Genomic DNA, 26,430 nt, shown 5'->3' with positions numbered 1-26,430 from the left:
CTGCAGCTCCGGGAGGGTTTGCATTGGACGATTCGTGCCTGGGGAGGGGAGGGGGGGGAGGTTGCCTGCAGCCCCCCCACCCCCCGCCGGCCCCTCCTCCTCTCCCCGGCGGGAGGGGGGCCTGGGGGGCGAGCTGCAGCCCGGATATTTGGGGGAGGGGGCGAGCGCAGCCCCGCCGCCCCCGTGTGCCGCGGGCGGGGGCCTCGTTGCCGGCTCGGCATTGGCGGATCGGTGCTGGGGAAGGGGGAGACTGCAGCCCCCAACCCCCGCGGGCGGGCGGGGTGGGGGCCGGCCTGCTGGCTCTGGCTGCTCTTGCATTGGCGGATGCGGGGAGGGAGGGGGGCAGGAAGCGGGGGGGCAGGGGGGGAGCCCGAGTGGCTGGAGGGGGGGTCTCTATGAATAGGGTGGGGGTCTTCTCGGCCGAAGAAGAGAGGAAAGTTTGCGGCGCCGGCGGTGCGGGTGCAGCGAAGCGGGCGGGGCCCGGACCGGAGCCGGCGGCGGCGGCGCTTGGTCGGGGAGCAGCAGCCGGGGGGCCCCCGCTGGATTTTTGTAGGGGGGGTGGTATCGCCCCCTCCTTCTCCTCCCCCCAGGGGTGAAAGTGCAAGAGGAAGTGCAGCCGCTGCCATCTTTCCTCCGCTCCAAACACACAGGGACGGACGGAGCCGGCAGCCCGGAGCCGCAGCCGCCGGAGCCCCCCTCCCTCCCGGCTCGCTGCAGCCGCGCCGCGCACAGCCCCTTCCCGCGGCGGCCTCGGCGGCCGCAGCGCCTCGTGGCGGCCGGGCCCGGGCGGAGCTCGCGCGCCCGGCGGCCGCGGCGGCCCCGCGCGGCGCGCGCCCCTCCGCCGCCCGAGCCTTTTGTCTCGCCCCCCCCCTCCTTCTCCTCCTCCTCCTCCTCCTCCTCCTCCTCCCTCTCCCTCCTGCCATCCCCTCGCGCTGTGCAGGGAGCGCAGCGCGCGCCGCCGCCGGCCCGGCCAGGGGCGGGGAGGAGGAGGAGGAGGAGGAGAAGGAGGAGGAGGAGGAGGAGGAGGAGGAGGCGGCGCGCGCCGCCGGGCGGCCTGAGAGCGCGCGCCCCCTGCGGGCGCCAGCGGGGCGGCGCAGCCCCATGGAGCGGGTGAGCGAGGCCGCCGCCTGCGGCCCCTCGTCGGGCTGCTACACGTACCAGGTGAGCCGGCACAGCGCCGACATGCTGCACAGCCTCAACCAGCAGCGCAAGAACGGCGGCCGCTTCTGCGACGTGCTCCTGCGCGTGGGCGACGAGAGCTTCCCGGCGCACCGGGCGGTGCTGGCCGCTTGCAGCGAGTACTTCGAGTCGGTGTTCAGCGCGCAGCTGGGCGACGGGGCAGGTGGCGGCGCGGAGGGGGGCGCGGCGGAGGCGGCGGCGGCCGGCGGGGCCCCCGCGGCGGCCGGCGGGGCCCCCGGGGGCGGGCGGGAGCTGGAGATGCACACCATCAGCTCCAAGGTGTTCGGAGACATCCTGGACTTCGCCTACACGTCGCGCATCGTGGTGCGGCTGGAGAGCTTCCCGGAGCTCATGACGGCCGCCAAGTTCCTGCTGATGCGCTCCGTGATCGACATCTGCCAGGAGGTCATCAAGCAGTCCAACGTGCAGATCCTCGTGCCCCCCGCACGCCCCGACATCATGCTCTTCCGTCCGGGGGCTGCCGACCTTGGCTTCCCTCTTGACATGACCAACGGTGCCGCTTTGGCACCCAATGGCAACGGCATCGCTGGCATGCCTGAAGACGAGGCCACACGGGCTGCGCTCACTGCCGCGCAGTCCTCCCTACCTGTGCTGCAGGGCGTGGACCGCCTGCCCATGGTGGCAGGACCTCTGTCCCCACCGCTGCTTGCCTCGCCCTTCCAGAACGTTGCTGCTAGTGCCCCCACTTTAAGCACCAAGCGGGGCCGAGGGCGTCCCCGCAAAGCCAATCTCTTGGACTCCATGATGTTTGGTACCCCAGGAGGCCTGCGGGAGGCCGGTATCCTGCCTTGCGGCCTCTGTGGGAAAGTGTTTACGGATGCTAATCGTCTTCGTCAGCATGAGGCTCAACACGGGGTGACAAGCTTGCAGCTGGGCTACATAGACATCCCACCCCCAAGACTGGGTGAAAACGGTGTCCCCGGTCAGGATGACCCCGATGCACCCCGAAAAAGAAGCAGGACGAGGAAACAGGTGGCCTGTGAGATCTGTGGCAAGATTTTTCGGGACGTGTACCACCTGAATCGGCACAAGCTGTCACACTCTGGCGAGAAGCCTTACTCTTGTCCAGTGTGTGGCTTACGGTTCAAGCGGAAAGACAGGATGTCCTATCACGTTCGATCTCACGATGGCTCTGTGGGAAAGCCCTACATCTGCCAGAGCTGTGGAAAAGGCTTTTCCAGGTAAGAGAGTGCTTAGAAGGACCTTAGACACAAACGGAGACCTAGGAAGTTGTCTTTCCTATCCCTTGGGAAACAGGAGCAATTTGTACTTAGGGTAGTTTGACTGTCCCACTTTAAAATGTCTGGAGAAATGAGACTTCCATCGTTTCCGCTGGGACAGTACTCTACAGTCTCTTGAAAGGGTTTAAAAGTAATTAAGACATAGAACTGGGAGTCAGCTGGCTTCTGGGTAACATTCCCAGCTTTGTCCCAGGCTTGGTGTATGCGTGTCCTTGGGCAAATCAGTCTCTCCCTCAGATGACTCTTCCGTGAAATGGGTAGTGAAATAATTACCTACCTCACATAAGTGTCTGGAGACTACTGATTTGTAGGTAGTTTGAAGGTGCTGTTGAAGTGCAAAATATTAATACATCTCAAGATTATTATTTTTCTCGTATCCATTTTAAATTTTCTTTTTCTTAACTTCCCTTCATTTCTCTTAGTTCGTAATGTTTTTTATCACCCAAATGTGAAGGAAGAGGTGAGATTTCAAAGGCTGCAGCATCAAGTATCTTTTAATACATGATCTTTGTGTCCTTTGGGTTTACATCCTTCTGAAGGGGATCCTGTTTCTGCCCTGCAACATACGTAAGATCTGTGCATTTAATGTTGCTGATTTCTTGTTGTCGCTGTTTGTGGGAGTTAATTTAATAAGTAGTTTGATACACGTAGTCGTGTTAGTGGTATCTTATAGTCTGAGTTAATGAATTTCAAACTTTTTTGGAAGTTTGATGCTCGCTTTGAGACTAGAAGTAGTGGGGGGAGGGGGATGCATACTTTGTGTTACTTTTGTAGCAGCAGTCGATTTTCTACAGCAGTTGCTTTGCTCTTAACAGGAGGGAAGGAATCGAGATAGGAAAACTAATCAAAAGGCTACCAGGCTATGTAAACGTAGGAATTGTGCCCCTGCTAGATCCCTTGTTGATAGAGGGACTCTTTGTTACTGAAATAAGTTAAGAAAATGTAGACTCTTTTTTTTTTTTTTTTTTTTTTTTTAAATCGGCAATAATTAGGGACTGCAGATTTAGTGATGGAAAGTCATAAAATGAAAATTTCATCTGTGGCTAGAAGTGAAAGTATTTTTCTTATTATAGCGCTACCTGGGATCGTCTGCCAATTTTTATTATTTTTATTCACACTTACAGATTTCTGCTGTTGCTGTATGAAAGGTTGTTGTCAACAAGGGAAAGTGCAAGATACATGTTGAGTTCGATTTTTTTTCCCACGAAGTTAATGTGAACAGGCAGGAATGTTGTTATAGAAGTAAACAACAAAACTGTCTGCATATCTTTGTAAAACCAAAGTATGAATGAAAAGTAGAGACTCTTTCTTTAAGTTGCAGTATTCAGTCGTAGGAGCAGCCGAAGGAAGCTGGAAGCGTGATGTCTCTTTTGAGTGTCCTTCCCCTCATTCAGCAGCGCAGCAGGAGGGGTTGCTAGGCTTGGGGGACCCAGAGGGACCCCAACCAGTCTTTCCGGTTACACCGCCCCAGCCCACTTGCTGGAGCATCAGGTTTAACAGCCTGACTGCAAAGTTCAGGCTATTTTCTGTCTGCAGTGCGTGAATTCCATCCCGTGCCCTCCCATTGGCGCAGCTGGGAAGTTGGGGGAGGAGAGGGTGGAGAACTTGTTTCCAAGCAGTTTTGGCCTCATACAATGAAAAGCTTTCTTCCCGCTAGGAGAAACTCCCACCAGGAAAATCTGCAGCTATTCAGTTCTCTCTTCTTCAAAGTAGGCTTTACCGATTGTGAAGAATGGTCGAACTTTTTTTCAGTAATAATTTGCTCTTCCATTGCACCTTCTAGTTGGGACCTTCAGAGCACTTTATTTGTATTAATGCAGTCTCCCCACCAAGTTGTGAGTTAGGACAGTATTTTTTCATCTTGCTGCTGGAAAATGTGTCACAGCAACTGAGTTTAGAGTCAGTCTTTTTGCACAGAGGTGCTTAAAGTTGGCTTCTTACGTCTGTGTTTGTGACATAAACCAAAAGGGTCTGACTTTCAAATACTCAGCAACTGTAAATCAAAGTGCCCTGACTGTCAAGATCTAAATAGGATTTTGGAAGGGGACATGCAGGCTTGAAAATTGTAGCTTGTATTTTCTGTTTTCTCTGATCGTTCAGTCATAATTTCTTCCTGAGGAAAAGCTGCCTTTTTAGCAAGTTGGAGAGAGTACTTACCAAGGTAGTGTCCCAGTTGGTGATCTGGTTCTTTGGAAGTTAAATATCACTACATTTGTAATAGATCCACCACTGGGATCTTTTTTTTTTTTTTTTTTGGTTAATATTGTAAGTTTATTTTTAGTATTTATTTTAAGTGTTCTTATGTGTATTTTCTTTTAAGGCCAGACCACTTGAATGGACACATCAAACAGGTGCATACCTCAGAGAGACCTCACAAGTGTCAGGTAGGAGCTGGAGGGGTTTAGACTGATGTATGGGTAATATTTGGCATTGCATTTATGTGTGCAGACAATCATGAAGTATCAGTAAAAATGCCATGTATGTATGAACTGGGATAAACGTTCGTAAATAACAGTGTTCAACAGTGACAGCTGCTTTACATCCCTCCTGTCCCCCAGCCCCTTGTGTCATCTACAGCTTTGGTCCTCCTGCCTTCCTTGCCTTCTACCAGATGTTCTTCCCTACTGCTCTTTCCCAGTCTCACCCTGGATCTCTTACCCAGCCACCTTTCCCTGGGCTCACAGTCAACGTCACAAATTATTCCCTTTGGCCCCCTCCCCCCCCCTTTTTTTTTTTTTTTATTGCAGTTGTTGCCAGCAGGAGGCTCCAATGCTGACTTCATTTTTTTAGAATAATTTAAAATAAAATTGGTAAATTATCATAACTTGCCAAGATGCTCTTTCTATTTTTTTATCACATAGCCTTCAGAACATTGCACTGAGCAAAATTGGAAGCTTTTTTTTAACCCAGGGGGAATATAGATAACAGCATCACAGTAGTCTTTGTAATACAATGTCATAATGTTGTATATAGTTTTTTTACAGTTAATAAGTTATTCATTAGAGTTTGAAAGATCAAATCAAGAAAGATATTTTGTAATTCATCTGTAGAGAGATTTAAAAGGTGCCCGGAAGTATTAATTCAAAGTTGAGAAAAAACTTCCACTATCACATACTGTCTTCACATAGTTGTTGGGCAAACTTCTAAAACAGTTGTTGGGCTAACAGTCTCCATGCTTGGTCTCTGAAGAAAGATTTATTTAATTATTTATTTAAAGAAAGTTGGAGCAAGATAATTTTAATTTTCTTTGAAGACAGTGACGTTTAGAGGATTTTTTTCTTCTGAAATTTTTAACCACATTTTATGAACCTAGTCAATCCTTCATGACTGCTGCCTCCTGATCTGCATTTTTTTTCCCATCTCTTGATACACCTCTCCTATGTTTCCACCAAATTGTGACAGTTTTGAAACATTCTTCAACTTTAATAATCCAGTGAACAGTTTGTCAGACATATAGAGCCAGCTAAAGATTTCTGTTGACCTCCATATGATCTGTGGGAGCCCAGCACCTTTGAAAATCAAGCCATAGAGCCTTCACATTGGTTTAACTGCATACCCTGTATAAATCCTTAGATTGGCTTAAGATTCTTAAGATGATTTAGGAGTTATAGATTTATATAAATTGGAAAATTCCACTCATAAAAAGACCTCGGAATTTGGGGATAGCAAGGGGTCTGGGTGGATGAACTGACGACAACTACAAAATTTTTCCATAAGCATGTATTTGTATGCAAGTATGAAAACCAATGTTTAGGTCCCAACATAAACAGAAACTCATCAGTCTTTTGCCAGTTGATATCAGGGTTACTGAACAAACACAGTTTATGAATAACGTTGATAGACATGAATTGTCCTTTGCCAATTTTATTATAGTTTTCTGGTTGATTTAAGAATATTAAATATAAACTCTGTAAGTATGAATCAGAGGATACACTAAGAGTTAGAAAGTAAAGAAAGATGGAAGCTAAGGTTGTACAGCCAAGCTCAACTCCATCTCCTTCCACAGATGTATTTTGTGATAACAATTTCTAAGAGCAGTCTTTCTCATTGTGTATTGTTTAAAGTGCCATAATACTGTATGCACCGTTCATTTCAGTTAAAAGGTATAGGCTATAGGTTACAAGCATCAGGCCAGAGTTGAGGTTGTCATTCAGGCTTGGTTTGTTTTTGATTTTTTTGACTGCTTTGTTTAAATCATAGTTAAGTTAATTTTTCATGATCTTAAGGTGTAGAAAACTTGTTGAAATAACTGTTGTGTGTCTTTGCAAAAATATTTCATAATATCCTGTCAGATGTAGAAAGTCTTCTTAAATATGCACAGATCTGATACACATGGTACAAACCACAGAAGGGATGCTATCACACTGAAAATTTGTTTCAAATCTGAAAATTGATGTATAAATTGATAAAGTTTTCCTTGTGATTATTTCATAACCAGTAACACTTCTGTTCCATGACATGTATCTAAACACAGAATCTGGCCACTAAGAAGGAAAATAGTGTAATATTGGCATGTTGTTTCATCATTTTCCATTCTCTTTTTCCATTGATTTTGTTTGGCAAATTAGCTCCCCATGAGAGCAGCCTGAACAGCATTGAGCATCCTTTTTGAATCTGTTGAGTTCCTGTTGAAAATTCCTGTTATTGTCATGCTTTGTTTATGTTTATTGCAAAAGAGAAGTATTCTGTCAGTAAACAGAAAAGCTTTCCAGAATCCTCTACCATGATGCATTCTTGGAAGTGGTGCTCTTTACGATTTAAACAAAATCCACTGGGCATTTACCTGAACCCTCACATATCTTTGCAAACCAGTGGATATCTAATATTTTGTTGATGTGACATCATGGTACATTTTGGGTTACCAGAACAAAAGTGTGAAGGTGTCAGCCCAACTTCAGAATAAATAAAATGAAACTATGGGAAGCAGGACAATTGTAAGCTGAGCATCACTGCAGCAGTTGTAATTTTCAGAGCTCACCATGTAATCCTGCACTCATTCCCCTAAAATAACAATTGTGCTTCACAGATCTTTTAAACTATCCTAAGTTCCAGCACCTGTAGCACCTGGTGCCAGACAAAGACCTAATTCCAGCTTTTTCATTATTGTTAAAATAGACTCAGAATAGGGAAGGCCTCCACAGAGCCAAGGCAGATGAGGAATCAGATCCAAGAAGTTGCTCTGGTGTCCAGACAAGACACCAAATGACACTCTGGATCTTTTTGCCTGGATTGTTACAGTGGTCATTTTTTTTCTTTATTTTTTTTTAACCTAACAGTTGTTCTGGATGTAGGAGAAGGGGTAAGTCAGTTTTCTGGCCATAATGGAATAGTTCAGTTTACTAACTTGTCATGGGAAGAGGTGAAGCTGGGTTGCTGGCTTTTTGAGTGTGAATGGTATGAAAGTTAGGCTGAAGTTTGGGAGGAAGTGGTGATCTGAAAATCTGTGGACGTGAAAGAACAAGGGGAGAATACAGAAGTTTGCTCCTTCTCAGAGACAAGAGACAGGTTGTTCTTCTGGAAATTTAAATTAAAAAAAAAAAAGACAAAAATGCAGGTTAAATTAAAGCACAACTTTTGACAAAAAAAAAATCTATTTATTTAAGTAAACCTAAAATTGGCATCCCCAGTCCAGTGCTTTTCCCATTGATTTCAATGCAGAATGAGTTTCTTCCTGTCCTAATTTCTCTTACTTCCTGCCTATTAGCAGGAAAATGGCAGCCACCATGGAATAAGCTCAGAGACATCCACATCCATAGAAAAGTTGAACCTTCAAGAGGTATTTCTTAAACAATGTTTTTTTAAACTTTATATATTCTTTTTGATCTATTTATATACCTGTGCAATGTTTGATAGGAAAGCACTGGAGAGTTTTCTTCTATGATTAACAATTAATGATAAATACTTAGCACTCATTTAGTACTTCACATCTTTTGTAAAATAAAACTTTTTTTTTTTTTGCTCTATACCTTTTATAAATATTAACTATTTGAATATTAACTTTGGGGTTTTCTTTAAACCTAGTCCTGTCTCCCATTGTTATGATTCAGCTAAACTGGTTCTTGCTTTCTCCACTGGACTTAATTTTTTTTTTTTTTAAGCTTCTTCGCAGATATATTTACTATATAGCTTATCCAAAGGTGAACTTTGCACAACTCAGCAGCAAGAGTGAGAAATCAAACACAGAAATGATCAAATTGCCTTTCCCTAAGCTTTCAACTTGATAAGTTCAATATGGGACAGATATGGTTTTACTTCTGGCATCCCTGTATTTATGTGATTTGTCTCTGGTCTGCTTCATCAACTAATGCACTCCCAATGCTTTTGTATGGACGCTTACTGTGGCTCAATATTTTAGACTTATTGATGATGGATCTCTTGGCTGTCATCCTTGATTGTCTAGTTATATATCTTTAGTTGATATCCAACAGATTGATTACTATCAGTGCTGGAATCCTGCCTTAAATGAGTGTTTATCTCTAAGAACATTTTAGTAAGTGAAAGCTGCACCTGTTTTGCTCAGCGCTGTGTACTGAGATTTCAAATGAAGAGAAATCTTTCATGTTCAGGAACTTGCCTCTTAATCTTCGCTACCTGTAATTTATGAATCTTTGTCTGGCGAGTTTAGTTAAACTGTGCATATCACAGAAATCCAGATAATTTTACTGTTGTCTTTTAAAGTTCATTAAGTCCTGATCCTCTGAGGTGCTAAGTCTTGTGCTTGCTGCAGAGTAGCCTCAGCTCTATGGGAGTTTACCATACTTAAGCATCTCATAGGATCGAATGAGTGTAAAACCTGTTGAAATTGATAGGTACTTTTCAGCTGCCTTCAATGTTTTTTTGATTAAGCTCTTGATTAACTAAATTATATAAAATTATATGGGTTATCCTCTTCTGTATTATCAATTTCACCTGTTTAAAGTTATAATTTTGGAATTTTGTTAGGATTGTTATTTTAACAAGGCTGTCTCTATTGAAACAGTTGTTTAATTACACACTGATACTTGAAAAGACAGAATATATCCAGTTCCCAAGTCACTTAATAGCCTCATATTATCTCTTAGGGGGTTCTGGTTATACATCTTAACGCTGCATTATTTTATATAAAGGTGGTATAAATGAAAGACTATACACTCTTGAATGTCACTGTTGCCCGCTTGGTCTGGTCATTCTAACGTATGTTTGCTTTTGTTTTTCCTCTGGCACTTGTGAGCAGTGGTTTCAGACTATATCTTTAGTAACTTGTACAGTGTATTGCTGGTGATTTATTTTCCTTCGCATGTTAGAGCGAGAGCAAGCCTTTCAGAACTGGCAGGCTGTTGTAACAGGTTATATACATAGTCTGCATGCCTGCCAATTGCTATGGGAATAAAAATGGGAGGGAGCCTTTACTCATCTTAGATGGATTATGTCTGGGAAGTGGGCAAGTAGAATCAATATTATCTTATGCCAAATCAAGCTTGTTTCATGGTAGTAAGTGTAATATGATACCTTGATCAGGGGTAAGTTATAAACAGATTACAGTGTCATGCAGTTATTTTGATACCTGCTCAGTTCTGAGGCTTCACTTCTACAATTTGTCTGCACTGCTACTGTGAATACCAGGATGGCTCTTTTACTGTCTTCCGTCATATTCTCATCCCAGCCAATTCTCTGATGCTTTGTTTGTATGTCTTCATACTCCAAAGGGATTCTGTGTACTGAAGTTAGATTGATCAGATCAAAGAGTAAAACTTAGGAACATGACAGAGAGGACATTTTCAGTGGTCTGAAGTGTAATGGCTCAGTGAAATGGCAGAAATTACTGTAAATGGCGTGGTTTGTGCTATTTCCTTTGTTAAGTTTTTTGTATCTTCATCCTCTGAGAGGAGCTAAGGCCTTACAACTCTATCTTAAGTTTTACTCTCTATAGTATGCTAGAGCTGTTTCCTTGCTTTCTTAATTCTTTCAAGTAGTAACATCACATCTTGTGCAGTATGTTGGTAATCTGAATTTTTTATTTGTGGGAAAATGGCTTGTGCATCACGTCGTTTGTGTGTTTGCACAGGATCTAAGGTACTTACTCTAAAGAATACTAAATATATTCAACAATATCAGTGCTTTTAGCAGAGTTGATGAGTCACATGGTTCTCATTATACCTGCAGACTTGTAATGCTTCCTTTGCCACTCGTGACCGGCTGCGCTCACACCTAGCATGTCATGAAGACAAAGTTCCATGTCAGGTGTGTGGGAAGTACTTGCGAGCAGCATATATGGCAGATCATTTGAAGAAACATAGTGAAGGACCAAGCAATTTCTGCACTATCTGTAACCGAGGTAATGAAGAAACTTTTTTTTTTTTTTTATTTCAGTGGAATGGGACAACGCTTGAGGGAAGCTGTAAGGCTACGTAACTCTGTCTGCAACAGGAGGAGGTTATACCATATATGTGTATATATTCTTTGTTCTTATTACTGAATGCTTAACCTTGAAACTGATGGAGCTATAGGTCTGGCCTTTTTACATGGCTGATAGTTCCTGAAGAAACTCAGTTTAAATCTGAAGCAAATTGAAGCAAACTGTAGACAGTTTTAGGAATTTCATTTGCTAAGTAGCCAGATCCCTATAAAATAACCATGATATGTTGCCTTGCCACTACTCACCATACACCTCTTTTTTTCTATAGCTGGTTAGACTTGAGTCCTTGCGATCAGTTTGCAAGAAGAATTTTTGAAGTACACACCAAGTTGAAAATTTTACACTGTACATTAAAAAAAAATATCTACATTATGTTATCAGTCTTGCTTAACCTCCTGGTGCAGCAGTAAAGTCAAGCTGCTTCTCCCTCTTAACCCAAGAAATTGCTTTGTATTAATGTACATTTCTAAAACAAATTTTGTTAAGAGTGCTAGAAATGTGCTTTACCTTTATTTGTACAAATATGCTTTTCATAGAATCACAGGATATCTCGAGTTGGAAGGGACCCATAAAGATCATCAAGTCCAACTCCCTGCTCCTTGCAGGACTATGTGAAACTAAACCATATGGTTAAGAGCTTTTGAAGCTTTTCCGTCTGTTTGTGGTACTCTTCAATTGGAGAGAATTGTAAATTTAGGCTTTGTGGGATGTAAGGCAAGCTGGAAAAATAATTTTGAATGATTGATACACAGCTTCAAAATATATTGTTGGCTCACACAGGCATACATACCTAGTAAGTGTAGGAAGAGGTTGCTGCTGTGTTTTGGAATCTTGTTTTTTTTTCTGATGAGTTGTTTTTTTATAATGTGTGTTCCATTTTCTAATTTAAGAGAGGTGAAATCTTTTGAGAGAATAAAGCTGTTCTGTATTTAATGTGAGGACTGTACAGGGAGCTTTTGGATGACTACAAGTTGATGAGTAATGAGTGACATTAAATTGCAAGGGAGGCATTTCCAGTAGTTGAACAGTCTGTTAGGTCCTGAAAGTGATGTTAACAGTTTGAGTGGCAAAGGCATCTGGGTTGAAAATCTTCAGATTCTGAAGCTCCAGGTGGATGGTACGAAATTAAGCTTGGCCTCCATTTCAGCTGAAGGCCTGTCTTCTGAAAAACTGCTTAAGTTTATCCCAATTCTTTCTGTGGTAACAACATGGAAGATGCTATCCAAGATCCAGGTGCTATCCTGCTCAACTTCAGTTGAAACTCTTACAGGTTGGGAGGAATTGTCTGTTTCAGATTCATAAGCTTGAGTTTCAACTTAACTACCACTGGATGTCACTGCAGCTCTGTCGAAATTCAGCCTGTGTGACAGAGATAGATCTGGCATTCAAACAATGAAATGTCTAAATGGTTTATTCACATTTTACAGGTTTGAATGTACAGTGGAAATTTAAAATAAAATAGACACTTCTCTGTAGAAGGATAGGGAACCTGTTGTACAGCAAACTTTAAGCAACTACATTATTCTTACAGTTTATTTCATGTGATGTCAGAGTCTGTTGTGAATTTGAGTTTACATCAGAACTTAGAAAACATAATTAATCTGGTGAATTATGGTTAAATATCTACCCAGTGTTAAAATTCATAGGAAAGGGAAGTTACAGATTGAATTTGTCAAAGAACTGAGTTATTAATTTATTGTTATAAGCTGTGAAATTTGATTATAGATTTATGATCCATGACAGCAGAATTTTTAATCCAAAGTGTTCTAGCATCAAATGATAATGTTTATTGTTTTAAATAAATATCATTTAAATTGTAGAGCCTGTCAAGATAAAAGTATAGTGGAAAATTTCTGGATTAGAAACATCTATTTGATAGGTATTGGTGCAGTCAGAAGCTATGCACCATTCCCCTGATGGCAGTTGTGCTGTGGCTGTGGTGCTTGTGCAATGGGATTTTGTTTTAGTCTTCCCTCAGCTAATGTGCTGGTGTATTTTTTAAATTGCAATTTAGCTAGTTCTGGATATAGTAATTGTCAAGCTCTGCATGTAGTAATTGTCAAACAAGAATGCTCAAGCTGCTTGTAGAGGGAGTTTTGGATGTTGTCCCACCAAAAAAAAAGTGGATGAAAAGGTGACTCGTACACAGCTGAACATATCCTGGTGTTAAAGACAGAGCTTAGAATCCCTCAATTTATCCCATCAGACTGAAGGCTTTTCCGTGGAACTTAATCAAGTGTCTCATGTTCTTTTAAAGGTTTAAAGGATTTAGGAGATGGGGAACTCAGTACCTGGCTGAAGGCAGTAGCCACTGGTTCACAATGTCATGCGTGTACCCATTTGCTGATTTTATTTATTTTACAAAATGACAGTGTAATGTCCAAAAATTACCATCTGTGACTTGATGTTTTTTCTGGGTTATTTTCTTACTTAGGGTCTTTATGTTTAGAATAATTAGGGAAGCAATTAAATCTTGTTAAATCAGGGAAGCTGTGCAATGTGGTGGTGTTCTGGCATTTTCTGTTTGTTTGTTTTTTTAAAAGAATTCATCTAAAATGTGCTTATGAAAACTAATCCTCAATCCTCACTTTTTAAGCAAATTCTCTTTAATCAGTTTAAGTAAAAAAGACCTGTTCCTGCTTTGTTGTTACATAATCCTTGTATTACTGTCCTTATGAACTTCATTTGCTTGTGTGGGCTTTTTCAAAGAATTTAAGAGAGTAATGACTTTGTCAAGTCTAGAAGTGGTACTTTGTAATAACATATGCAACTCGGAAGATTCATTTTCTGTTTCAGACACACATTGTTTGTTTCACAGAAATCAAATTAGGAGAAAGGTAAATATTCCAAGTTAGATGGAATTTTTTTTACAATAAGATAGAATTCTGGTATATTTCATGGTGGATACAGAGTTGATTAAAGCAAGACACACTTTCTGCATGTTTCAGCTAAATCCAAATTAGAATTTTTGAAAAAGGAGCATCCTGCAATTATTTCTATAGTCTGTCTCCTTATAGATGTTGTCTAAGAGATCAAGGGGTAGGTCCCATTTACATAAAGCAGATCATTTCCTCTCTATGCATGTTTTAAATGTTCGTTCTTCTGGTATGAAGAAATAATCTGCTCTGCAAAGCTGAGAGATGTGTATGGGTAAAGCAATAAAGCAATAAATACATTCCTCCTTTAAAAAATACTGCCACTTTATCCTCTGCATTAGCCTGAGTTTGTTTTTAAAGAGATTTTTAAAAGTAAAGGATTATTGTCTATGAATCTCCCATCTTCCTAGGACAGGCATTCATAATTAAGGTCTGGTGGGGGAAAAAAAAAAAAAAAGGCCAGTGCTAAGTGCTTCAGTAAAAAAATTAGGATAAAAACAACAAAGAAAAAAGATCTCACTTTAAACAGTTTCCTATGAAGCGGTTGGCATTCTTACTGCTTTGATGGAAGTTGATGACTCACATGTTCATCTGCCAAGTGCATAAAGGGGAGCTAACACACTTTGCAGGCAGTTTTCATTATATAAAACAATGTACTCTACAAATAGAATTGCAGAGTTCAGAAAAAATATTGTATAGCAGAGATTACAACTTCAGATTTTCCTGTGTTAATTGTAGTATAGAAAAACCCTGAATACCTGTATGTAATCCTTTTTTAATGGTTGGCAGTGAGATTTTAATGCACTGCTACATAAGAAGACTCATCTCAGCTGGCATGTGGCTATTAGACACATGTATGAAATAAGGGAACTACCTTGTAGTTGAAAGTATCACCATTATATCTGTACATTGTGTCCTTTACCAGTCAAGCACTGGTTCTTTCCATGTCTACAGTGAACTTTTGGTATTTGGAAAAATATATTCTTTTGTGACCCAGTGAGATATTCAGTACAGCATTTTGTGTCTGAGGGTGTCTTGCATTATTTCGGAGGATAATATCCTTACATTAATTGCCTGGATGACTTGGTCTAGGTGATTCTGCCCCATTGTATTTTGAGAGTTGTACATTCTTGGTTTCTTCAATTGTGATGTAGCTACTTTTCTGTACTTTCATCTTCAACTCAGGGGTCTACAGTAACTATCTCTTCATTCTCAGCAACCTGCCCTTTTTCCCCTTCAGCAGGTTGCTGCGGAGTTCTGCTTTGCTCTGCAGGTCCTGTATATATAATTCTTAATAACCCCTGAACACTCTTTGATCCTGGCTTCTAAGAAGGGTCTGGGTAGAGTGATATTCTGTTGGGTAGGCACAGCAAATTCTAGTGTAAAGCCACATTCATTATTAAATTCAGCACCTGAAACTAACAACTGTCAGAAAATCCACCCCACAGAGGTGTGCCAGTATTGGTTTTGCATCCTTCCTAATATATTATGATATATCATCAAATGTAAATGCAGTTATATCATGATAAAAATGGCTTTACAGTAGTATATTCATATTTAAAGTGAAGCATTGGTATGAAATTCTCTTGCAAGGACTTGTGCTGTAAACGCTGTATTGATTTAAAAAAATCTAGGTCTTGGGTTTTCTCTGTCCAGGAAGGGAACCTGGAACTCTGTGTCTGTGATGGTGAAACTTGTGTTGTGTTCTCAGTTAAAGAAAAATGTTTCTAACATGGAAGTGCTATAATATTCTGTTCAAAATTTAATAAAAAATCAGGGTGGTTGTTGATAGCCTTACCTTTATAGGAAGTTTTTAAAACTCTGTCCTCCTTGTGCCTAATACATGATCCAAATGTACTAGTACTAAATGCAAATCTTACTAAAATCTGAATTAAAAAACATTCCAAAATATATGTGAGATAATTTATTGCATTAAAGGAAAACGCCATATTTGTGAGACTTCAAAAACAATTTTTAAAAGCACATGCACAAATGTAAATAACTGTTTTGTTCAGAAATCAGGTGTATGAAATATGTTTTTAATTTCAGTGGTTTGGGCTTACAGATCAGAGCTAAGAGAAATATTGAAATTAAGGGTTTTTTGTTAACTGCAGAAAAAATGTGAGGAGTTTTAGGATGTTTTTTAAAACTCAGGATGAGCTGAACAGAGGAAATGTTCTTCAAAAATTACTATAGAACAAAATTGTGTACCTTAAAAACTCAGCTTTCTGCCTTCTACAAGTCACTATAAATGCTAGAAACCTAAGAGGAAAGCATACTAAATATCAAAGGAGGGTGTTACGAAATGGCGTCCCTTCAAATCTTAACAGCATAAACTAAACTGATTTGAACTATCTTCCAAAGTATCATCAGATGATGAAGGCATTTTAAATTAAAATACATAAACCAGCACAAAAATGGTGAAGAGACATGGGTGCCTTTTTGTATCATGTCTTTTCTGCCTTCTTTTACAGAAAGTTTCACGTCACCTGCTAGGTTTGCTTACATAAAATTTGTTTCTCAAGGAGGCTGTTCTTTCATCATGACTTCCAAAAAACAAATGAAGTCTAATGAAATGTATGCATTGCATTCATTGCCTTATGATGTCTAGGAATCCTACGTAAGCATGTTGTAGGTAACCAGAAATCAAGCTAGTGTAATGGCAACTTTGTAATAGGGAGTAGGAGCATGAGAAAAAGAACAGGGAAGGCAGATGTGTGTCTTTGCTGGTGGCAGGATCTCATCTCCTTTTATCTTGTTTAGGTTTCTCCTCTGCCTCCTACTTAAAGGTCCATGTTAAAACCCACCACGGTGTTCCCCTTCCCCAGGTCTCCAGGCACCAGGAGTCCATCCCGAATGGGGGAGCAGCGTTCCACTGCGTCAGGACCTATGGCATCAAAGGCAAGAGACTCGCTGCTCTGCACCTTGCTGCTCTGTGCAGAACTTTGTGTTGTGGGGTGCTGGGCTGGGCATGAGAAAGGGGAGGGAGGAAGGACAGGGAAAATGCTGGAGAGAAGCTTAGGGAGATGCAGAGAAATTACATAGCATCACATAGTATGTAATATCTGTCCTTGGATAGCCTATTTAACAAGTCTGGGGGAAGGAGATGGACATGCAAGGAGGGTACATGAATTTTTGGCAGCTTCTTTGATTTTAGAGGTTGAAAAAGCCACGTTAGTTCATCTTGACCATCTGCCTAGCAGCAGTCAGTATTTGAATTTTGCCTGAGGGGTGCAGATCCTTGACAGTTCCTTAGTCCCTCTATACTTGAATCTCGCGTCAGTCAAACCATGTTTCTGATTTCTGGGGAAGGATGGGGGAGCTGCAGAATGCAATTCATAAAGATTCCTGAGCGGTGAAAGCAGTATTCATCCTCAGGTTGATTAGGAGCCATGCAACTATCTGTAATTAAACTTACACTTTTTAATGCTGTTGTTGGGGAGGAGAGGTAGAGGGTGATAATACTCCTGTTGCTTTTTTTGGTTTTTAACCTGCATTTAACTTCTGGGGAAAAAATGGAAAAAATATGTTTTTCTAAGAATAGCTAAAGAGTATTTAACTTCTGAATAGTAAAGTTGTGTGTTAATCTGTGTAGAACAGGTTGCTTTTCACTTCTTGGTTTGAGCTGTCAGTATTCCTGGTGAAGCTGAAACATCAGAAAATTCTTCAAAACCATGGTTGTCCCAGAAAGTTATGTTTTTTCTTGCCCAGGAGAGCACAGCAGGCTGGGTTAAACAAAGTCTGTGCCAGTGGAAAGCTACAGTTGTGTAATTTTTTTCTGTTGAAGTCCTGATAGAGTTACTACAGAAGCCCTTTGGTTTTAGGTGGTGTGCTGACTTAACAAGAGATTTACTCCAGCTCAGTGGTGTATTGATTTCATGCATATCCTGTTTGGTTTGTAATGCTGAGTCCAGAGCAAATCTGTCTTTTGGGTTGTGCCAAGTGGTTCTTTGGTCTTTTAGAGTTAATAGTAGATACAGCTTATTTGTATTCAGAGACTTGTTTAGGGAGTACGTCTGGGTTTCCCACGCTCATTCATATGTGCTGAGCAAAGAGTGTGGACAAACTTTCTTGGCATACTGCCAGAGGAGAATGGGGAACACTCCAAACATACCAATGGCTTTGCCAGGATATGTATCCAAATGACTTAAAATAGTGTCCCTAACCTCTCTCCTGTTTCGCACTACAGCAGTTAAAGATGGAACAATTTTAGATTGTGAAGTTCACTTCTAACAGCCTTGCACTTAACTTGTAAAAAAGAGTTCCTCAAGACTAAATGGAATTGTGCTTCTGAAATTGCAGTAGCTCACTGCTGTTTTGCTGAGTATTTCCAGGTTTCTTCACATCTTGCTGCAGCCTGTTGTACTTTATTAGGTTTGTAGGCTCTCCCCCAAGTATCAACAATATTTCAGAAGTGTGGGAATGGATTGTACAGTTAAAAACTCATCATTAGGTCCATCCTTTTGTAATGCCTGAGGTATAAATGTTGTGAGACATCTGTGGGATTCAAAAAAGAATCATATAAACCAGAGACCCATTATGGTTGCATTCAGTATCACGACAAATCCATAATAAAAACCTGGATGTTGCTCTGGTAGCAGCCTGGTGGTTTGTAAAGAGGGCCTATGATCAAGGGCTTTAGAATATGAGGGACTGCGATGTTAAGTGTGTATCATTCTCTCATGACAGGCATTAATGAAATCAGGTGGTAACCAATATAATCTATTTTAATGCATGTTAAATACTTCTTCTGGGGGATAAGTGTCTGAAAACTTCTCTCTTTTCTTTTTCCCGTAGAAGGCCAGAAATGTTCACATTCGGACCCGATTGAGAGTTCTGATTCATACGGAGACCTCTCTGACACCAGTGACCTCAAGACTCCTGAGAAACAGAGCACCAATGGGTCCTTCTCGTGTGACATGGCAGTCAGCAAAAACAAAATGGAGACGGAAGGAGAGAAGAAGTACCCTTGCCCTGAATGTGGCAGCTTTTTCAGATCAAAGTCTTATCTGAACAAACACATACAGAAAGTTCACGTCAGGGCCCTTGGTGGCCCACTGGGGGACCTCGGTCCTGCTCTAGGATCCCCCTTTTCACCCCAACAGAACATGTCTCTCCTGGAGTCATTTGGGTTTCAGATCGTCCAGTCAGCATTTGCATCATCCCTCGTGGATCCAGAGGTCGACCAGCAACCAATGGGGCCAGAGGGGAAATGAGATCAGCTTGATCTTAACAAAGCAAAGCAGCAGTCTGGCTATAATGATAAGATGCTGTGAACGAAAGAGGAAATAATGAAATTTGGTTCTATAGCTGAGAATTTTTTTTATTCATTTTAGCTTCCCTCTTTGTCTCATGCCCTACCCCACCTTTAAACCTTCACTGGGGAGAGGGAGAAAATGCTTCTTAGCTGATAAATTACAGAAGATGGTGACCTTGAATAGGAGATGTCCTAAAACACCAAATGGAGCTTTAGAGGCTGCTGCTGGTGTTTTGACAAGATCTTCTAGAATAGACAAAAGTTGTCAGCACTGATCTGAGAATTAGACAGTCCTAGTGACCAAGGCACCTGGGGAGCTGCAGCTACAGGGAGCTATGCTTTTGTTTTCTCTCTATTCCCCACCTTCCCTAACCTACCCCTGAAAAACAGTAAGTTTTTAAAGCAGACCCATTATTGAATATAACATTAAGTCAAATGCCCCGTGGTACCTAGCAGGTTACAATGCAGTTGTCCTTTTAAAAACAGAAAAATTTAAAGAAGGTGAGAATTTGAACCCCTTCTGCCATTTGTGAGGCTGTGAGTGCTGCAGCAGGACTAAACTGCTGAGGAAAAACCACCATTCAGAACAGGTTGTTTTTGTTACTTTTAACCATTAAACTTGCTGTCAGGTTTTTAATTCTCTATTATTATTATTATTTTAGGACCTGTTGTAGTGAATTGCTACTGAAAAGCCAGTCTAAGGCGATACACAGAGCACTCTTAAACAGCAGTCACATTAGGGTTAGTATTAATTTTTTTTTAGATGTACCATAATTAATAACTTGGCTAGTTGATTGTTTTAAGTCTATGAAAGAAATAGTTTTATTAAAAAAAAAAAAGAAAAAAAAAAAGGAAGGAAAAATACCATTGCAGTCTGGTTGACTGGTGCTCATTTTTCATGTGGGGACCTAGGGTATAAACACGATCAGCTATCGGGTTAACACTTTGTACCACTGACTTGTTTAGTGTGAATAAACCCAGGGGTTCACAGAGTGATTTTGATTTAATTGGATTGGACTCTATTAAAGAAGTTAGTATGTTACTTTGCATCCCCTCGTTTTGTCTGGTTTTTGAGCAATTTAGCCACCTGTCCAAAAGGTGTGCAAATGAGAACCAGTAAATAAGACATTAATCCCACTCTACACTGTACTGTATTCTCAGTGAGCTGGGCTTTTTGGCTATGGTCGTGCTCTCCTGATCTGCCTCTAGTCAGGTTTGCAAAAGCCAGTCTTACTCCTTTCTTTTCCAAAAGAAGAAGGGTTTCTGCTATAAGAGATGGGAATTGCAAACAGCATATCTCTGAAAAAGAATTGATTATAAAATGCAAAGAAGCTGGGCTCTAGGCTGTTGGAGGTTCCATTTAATCTGAAAATATCACTTGTGCAGAAATAATGTCCTTTCTTGACCCTCCCTTTCCTCCCATGTAACTTGTCAAGGTCTTTTGTACCAAATCCAGGTATAAATGTTGTTTAACACAGGGTTAGGAGTTAGGAATACTCTGAGTTATAATTATGGTTCTGCTGTTGATCCTCAAGGTCACATAGGACAGCTCCCTGAATTTATTCCTTCATTTCCCATCTGTGAAAAGTTTTCTCTACATCACAATTGTTGTGAGGGTTAATCAGCAAAGATTTAAGCAGTGATTTGGTAAACTAAGGTGCTATATGTACTGAATGTTTCTAGAAAAGCCACTCTGAAGAACCTAAGTCCCACACCAAACTTGCATTCTAAGAAACAGTAGCTGTCTCCATCATTAATACAGTGCTGGAGCAGGATAGACCACCTCAGACCAGGACCTACATCCCCTGCAGGAGATATGTCTGTATTAAATGTGAACTTGGCCACAAACTGCTGTTGCACTGCAACTTGGCGTTGCCCAGGTGCTCCTAATCCAAACCCTGCAGCTAATACATAACTGAAATAAGACACATTCCTGGTTTGTTTTTGTGTTAGAATTATAGAGCCTTTGTAAATAAATGGATTTTGGAATGACATTCTAAATTCTACAGACTCAGAAGCCCTAGCTTCTCTCTTGTAAGAAGCTACTTTTTTGTACTTGCTCTTGAGTATTATAAACCAAGGATGAATAATCAATGGCTTTCTCTTTATAGCACCAGCACTTTCTAAATTGAGAGCATGTTGCAGTGGACTTGATGTTTTGCTATTAATCTGAGTTGGGAGACTGAAGGACATGTTCTTCTCCATTCATCTTCCCCCAGAATCCCTGGAATAGGTATGAGTCTCATTTAAAAGGGGACAAAAACCCCCAAAATCCAAAAGAACCCACCTTCAAACTAAAGTTTCATGGAATTGCATTGCTGTACTGATAAGCTTAGTTGACAAGTAGAAACAGGACATTTCAAAAAAGTAACAAAACATTTTAAAATACCTTACAAATCTAGACCTTGCTGAGACAACCTTGTAAGCTGCCAAGCAAGTCAAGATAGACCAGGCTTTCCAGTCAGCATAACAATTCATTGGGGTTAGCAAATGCAACTGCTGTCACTCTGACTTACTAATAGCTTGTATTTAAGCTACCAGAAAAATTTTTGTTGAATTGAGGCTGTATTCTGAAAAATATTAGAAGTCTGTGTCCTTAATGTTCCTGTATGCACTCAAAGAGGGTGCACTAGTCATAAAATTCAACTCCAAAAGACAGAATAGAGGATATTTTCATCCTACATTTAGCTCCACTGACTTTAGTGTTACTAGTGGGTTGAGTTTTGGCCATGTGTATCCAAATTTACTTTTGAATGCTACAGAATTTGACCTGATGAAACAAATGAAAAGCCTTGAACTAAAAAGAAAGCCTTCTAAAACACTAACTGTGCATTTTGCTTGTCAAAGAAAATGCTTACTAAGTTGTCATGAATACATTGAATGAAAGCTACTTACTTCTCAGTCTAGTGGACAGGGAAACAATTAGGGCAGGAAGCTAACAATCCTGAAATTACAGTTCTAGATCATCCTAGTGTAAATGGGAGAGATTTGCACCAACACAAGAGACTGGTGCAGACTGGTGCCAGCAGTAGGTTGGGCAGATCTTTAGCAGTGGTGTGTTTTCAGAGCTTTTTTGCTTCTTTGGGGGCATATTGTTCTGGATAGTAATTTAATCTACATGCAAATTCTTTATATTCTGTGCTTTGGGAAGTGTCTGCTTCTCATAGAACAGAAGGCAGATCCAAACAGAAAACTCAGCCTCCTAAGTTCAGAGTTCAAAGGCAAGTACTTTACATGCCCTGAACTGCAACCTCGCTTGTTTGTTACATTTTTAATTGGCATATCAGTGTATATGTGATAGCTCTCATTTGGGGCCAGCCCTCCTTTCCTTATCTTCTTTGGTGGGACTGCAATCCAGTGTTTGAGTCGATGCAATTTCCTGCCAAGAAGGGAACTTCAGTTCATGCAAATTTAGATAATCAGAGGTGTAGTATTTCTTTGTATTATAGGAGTCCCTAAACCCCTCAACTGAGGCTCTGACCCTTGTGTATTAGGTAGGATGAAAACATCTTCAACCATTTATAATCTAAACACTAAAGACAGACAAGAAAGGAATAGATGCTTAGAGGTGAACGAATGCAATAAAGATGAAGGACTAAAAAACCACTTGCATGCATGCTTAAATGTTGTGTTGAATGTAGGGGCACAGACTTAGCAGGCTTCTTTTGTTGCCTGAATTTATCTTTATGTACTGTTAATCCACAACAAATGCAAGGTAAAGCAATTTAATGTGAATTTATTCCATACTGAGTTAAATGAAATGACATTACCTTGCATTTGTCACGTGTTAGATGTGTGCAAACAGACCTAACAGTGCGGCTCACCTGATGCATGGTAATGTGGTGCGTGTGAGCTTTCAATCCTAAGTGATTTGCCCATGATGACGTGGGAAATTGATAGCAGAACCAGAAATTGAACACAGATTTTTCCTTCTCTCAATCCAGTGCCTTAACTATAGTAGGGCAAAGTATTATATGTTGGGGGGGATGATTGTTTTGTTTGTTTTTTAAAGCCTAGAACTATAAGATGGTGTGGAGTTGGTCTTCCTACCAATCTTTTGAATAATTGCAAATGCCCAGTCACAATTTTAGACCTGTTTGAGTGCCAGTGACTTAGGGAATATTTGTTATTTCCCACGTATTCCCTGAAATTATTGTTCCTCCCTCAACTGCTGTCAGCAGTAAGGAATGACTTGAATAGAAGAGCTGTGTAACTGAATGTCTATCTAACTCAACTAATTGAATTGATAGTATGAAAGCTAACCTAGATTTTTTTGTAGGCTCTGTTGTAACTTTAGTGTCTTGTTTTTTCACTAAATCTTTGTTCCTAGAAATCAATATCTGAACTTATGTCTTGAGTCTGGAGTGGGGTACCACTTTCAGCTTTAATTTTTTTTTAAGGTGCTTGCTTGAGGAAGTAGATGCCAAAGTAAACTTCAAAGGAACTCCAGACTTCAGTGTTGGAAGAATGAAAGGAGAGCAAGAGCTCTCTTTGGGTTTCATGAGAGATAAATGGACAAAGTAAAAAAACAGTTACCAAAATTTTAAGTAATTAAATGGGAAAGGCTTTTTTTTATCACCCACAAAAATAATCAGATATTTTCAATTGTTCAGCATGGCAGAAACTCTGAGAGCAAGTGCCAAACAAAACCATGGAATGTGTTGGCTTTTTTAGCATTATGAATATACCTTAACAGCATTATGAATATTTTAATGTAAATTAAGCCAGCTGTGTACCATTCACCTTTTGCCTGGGCACAGTACCTGAGTTGTAATTGAATAGAACATAAACTCACAGTGAATCTCTGAGCTTATGCTCTCAGTTCCACACCAAGAGACAAAACAAATGAGCAAAGAGGGAAAATCAATAGGAAAACTTAAAAGGGAAAAAAGATCCTGGAAGATTCCCATGTCTCCTGAGAGAGTCCCACTACCCTGAACATCACTTTCAAACCAAGATCCTTCAGCTGTTGTGAATGAGCCTTTGGGAACAGATTTGGCTTTCAGCCCCATCTGCTGTGCTCCCCAGCTGCAGCCTGAGGCCACGTTCACTGTCGCAGAGTCAGCAGCAGCAGCATTGGCATCATGTCTTCTTGCCTGCTCCCTCGACACCTTCACCCTCCACACATTCCTGTGCCAGTGTGGTACTTAACTCAGATGTGTACAGCTCTGCACATAACTGCGATAGCTATAAAACAACCAGAGAACTATTATTTGGCTAAAAAGAAAAAAAAAACCAAAACTTGAAAATAGTGATGTGATGTAACTGCAAAGTGGTGCAGAACAGAAGCAGGAACCCTGGCTGTAAGGGGTTGTGGTGATGGCTGGAATGGTTAAAGCATGTTAGTGAAAAACCACAGCTGTTTGCTCTGTGGTAGCAGCTAATGAATGGCTGTTTGTAAAGAATTAACACCTTGTGTCATTTCTAGCCTCTTCCTGTGTTTTGTTCCCATCTATAAAATGAGATGATGATGACCTTGGGTAAGACTGTTTCAAGATTTGATTGACATCCCAAATTGTGCTGCAGAATTTTGCTGCTGAACTCTACTACAGACGTTTGGCCTCACTGACTTCAGGTGTAATGGAAAGTTAAACATTTGGCCACGTTTTTCCTGAAAGGTGAAATATTTAAATTAATTTAAAGCCTGCCTAGCACTCTTGATCTGCTCTCAGGGTTTATGTGATTGAGCTGGGTGGCCTCTCTACTTGTACTGCAGTTTTGGAGACCTGGAAGGGCTCTGAGCTGAGATGTGCTGAAGGAAGGAGGTAACTGGTGTCTCACTGATGTTCCAGTGACTCCCTCCCAGCTCCTGGGTTCCATGTGGACCATGGGGTCACTTCAGCCAACCACTGGCAGCCATAGATGCTCTAGAGCTTCCTGCAGTCATGTAGTGAGCTTGGGAACATGCTTTTATAATACATCAGTCTCATGCTTGCTAACAGCTTTTTGGCTGCTGTGTCTACAAACTGGTGCCTTTTCCAGGCAATTTTTACATGCCCTCTGCAAAGCTGTCAGACTGACTGCTGGCTCTTAAAGAATCAACCAAGCCTTGCTCTTGGGCTCAGAATTTCTCTTCAGTACTGTTGTAATCTGAAAGTTTGCTGCAATTAGTGCAAATACACAGTGTAAGAGAGAAAATAAAAGGCTGTTCTCAGATGTCCTGTAGAGTGAACAACTGAAACATGAGTGTGGGATGGGCCAGGAAAACTGGCATTTTTCCCTGGCTGCACACTGTATGGAAGAGACAGTGCCTTGGAAGGGAAGGAGCAGAAAAGTTTGCCATTGGCTCTGATGAATCCCAATCCTGCTTCTACTGAAGTTGCTGGGAATCCTCCCATTTTCTTCAGTGTGAGCATGAAAGGATCTTAGGTAAGGATGGATGACTCTTTCCCTACTTGAATGAAGTCTCTTGCCTATTTATGGGCCTGCTTCTATTGAAACCGAGCCTGTTTTAGCCTTTTTGGGTTCTTAGGGACCTGTTTGTATAAAGCAACTTACCTACCTATCTTTTTTTTTCTATTGTGTGTATTTTTTGTATGTTCTGTTGGAAGGTGAAGCCTCTGTAGAAGGGGATACAAAAACTGATTTTTAAATAGTAATAAACCAAAAGAGAATTAAACTCTGCAGGCTGCATGCATTCATTTCCTGGAGTTGGAGAGTAGAGACCATGAGTGCACAGAGAAACAGCCTGCATTTCTCGAATCTCAAAATCTTCCTTTTCAGAGACAGTTCCTCAGCTCTATATGAATAACCATAGCGTGGTGGGCAGGTTGCAACATTGTGTATCAGGATGGCCTTATTTTGAGTAGAAATCCTTTCGCTGGCACTGTGCGATGAGATTTCTTACATTCTTTTAGCATAAGTGGATGGAGTAACAAGTATCTGTGAAATTCGGTATTGTCCTCACTGAATACCTGGAAGCCAATGAAAATACAAATAAGACAGGATATATAAATATATTTTTGCTTCTGGCCTGCCTACCTCAGGTGCTAGGTCATTAGTCAAATGCACTGTCTTCTAAATCAACACCATTATATTCTAAAGAAATAAGTGAAGTATGAGGTGAAACTTTACCAAACCTTTGTTCCTTCCTGGTCTTTTTGCCTCCTTGTGGTGTTACTGGTTTGAGCCCAAACTTTCTAAAGAATGGCAAACTCAGGACCAAAATAACAACAGAGGTTTGCCCTATTCTGTAAACATACATAAGAAACAGAGTCTTTACTTTTGTAAATAGATGTAAAAAAGTCCACGTGCATATGTAAGAGTCATGAAAAAGGCCATCTCTGCATGCCTATGGCATATGTGCAACCCAAAGAGAAAAAGGTTTGCCTTTCTACACAGGAAAGAAAGGGCAACTTCCCAAAATAAACAACCCCTCCCTGCGCCTTCAGGCAAACACCTGTGGAGAGAGAGGTCTTTCACAAGACCTGTGTGCCAATGGTTTTATCTGCTTTTGGGTCA

At 41.2% G+C, this 26,430-nt stretch overlaps 1 protein-coding gene across 2 annotated transcripts; it reads left to right on the top strand.

The window, feature by feature from the left end:
- Positions 1-1,101: 1,101 nt before the first annotated feature.
- On the top strand, positions 1,102-25,588 carry PATZ1 (POZ/BTB and AT hook containing zinc finger 1). 2 transcript variants are annotated; one of them, XM_074887360.1, is made up of 6 exons: positions 1,102-2,381; positions 4,762-4,825; positions 8,146-8,217; positions 10,584-10,755; positions 16,476-16,613; positions 18,510-25,588. In XM_074887360.1, the coding sequence occupies exons 1-6, from the start codon at positions 1,102-1,104 to the stop codon at positions 18,926-18,928; spliced, it is 2,145 nt and encodes a 714-aa protein (XP_074743461.1). In that variant the 3' UTR covers positions 18,929-25,588. The 2 variants fall into 2 exon arrangements, with proteins under 2 accessions (XP_074743461.1, XP_074743462.1); XM_074887361.1 differs by lacking the exon at positions 8,146-8,217.
- Positions 25,589-26,430: the final 842 nt, after the last annotated feature.

This window comes from Strix uralensis, chromosome 17 (assembly GCF_047716275.1).
Source record: "Strix uralensis isolate ZFMK-TIS-50842 chromosome 17, bStrUra1, whole genome shotgun sequence".
NCBI lineage: Eukaryota > Metazoa > Chordata > Aves > Strigiformes > Strigidae > Strix > Strix uralensis.
Note: the sequence above shows the minus strand (reverse complement) of the source record. Positions and strands in the feature narration are given on the sequence as shown.

Bases quoted from the DNA above. Each gene is read 5' to 3' on its own strand.
- PATZ1 (XM_074887360.1), top strand. From the start codon at position 1,102: ATGGAGCGGGTGAGCGAGGCCGCCGCCTGCGGCCCCTCGTCGGGCTGC. The intron at 4,826-8,145 runs GTAGGAGCTGGA...CCTGCCTATTAG, and splicing joins AGAGACCTCACAAGTGTCAG to CAGGAAAATGGCAGCCACCA. The intron at 8,218-10,583 runs GTATTTCTTAAA...TTATACCTGCAG, and splicing joins AAAAGTTGAACCTTCAAGAG to ACTTGTAATGCTTCCTTTGC.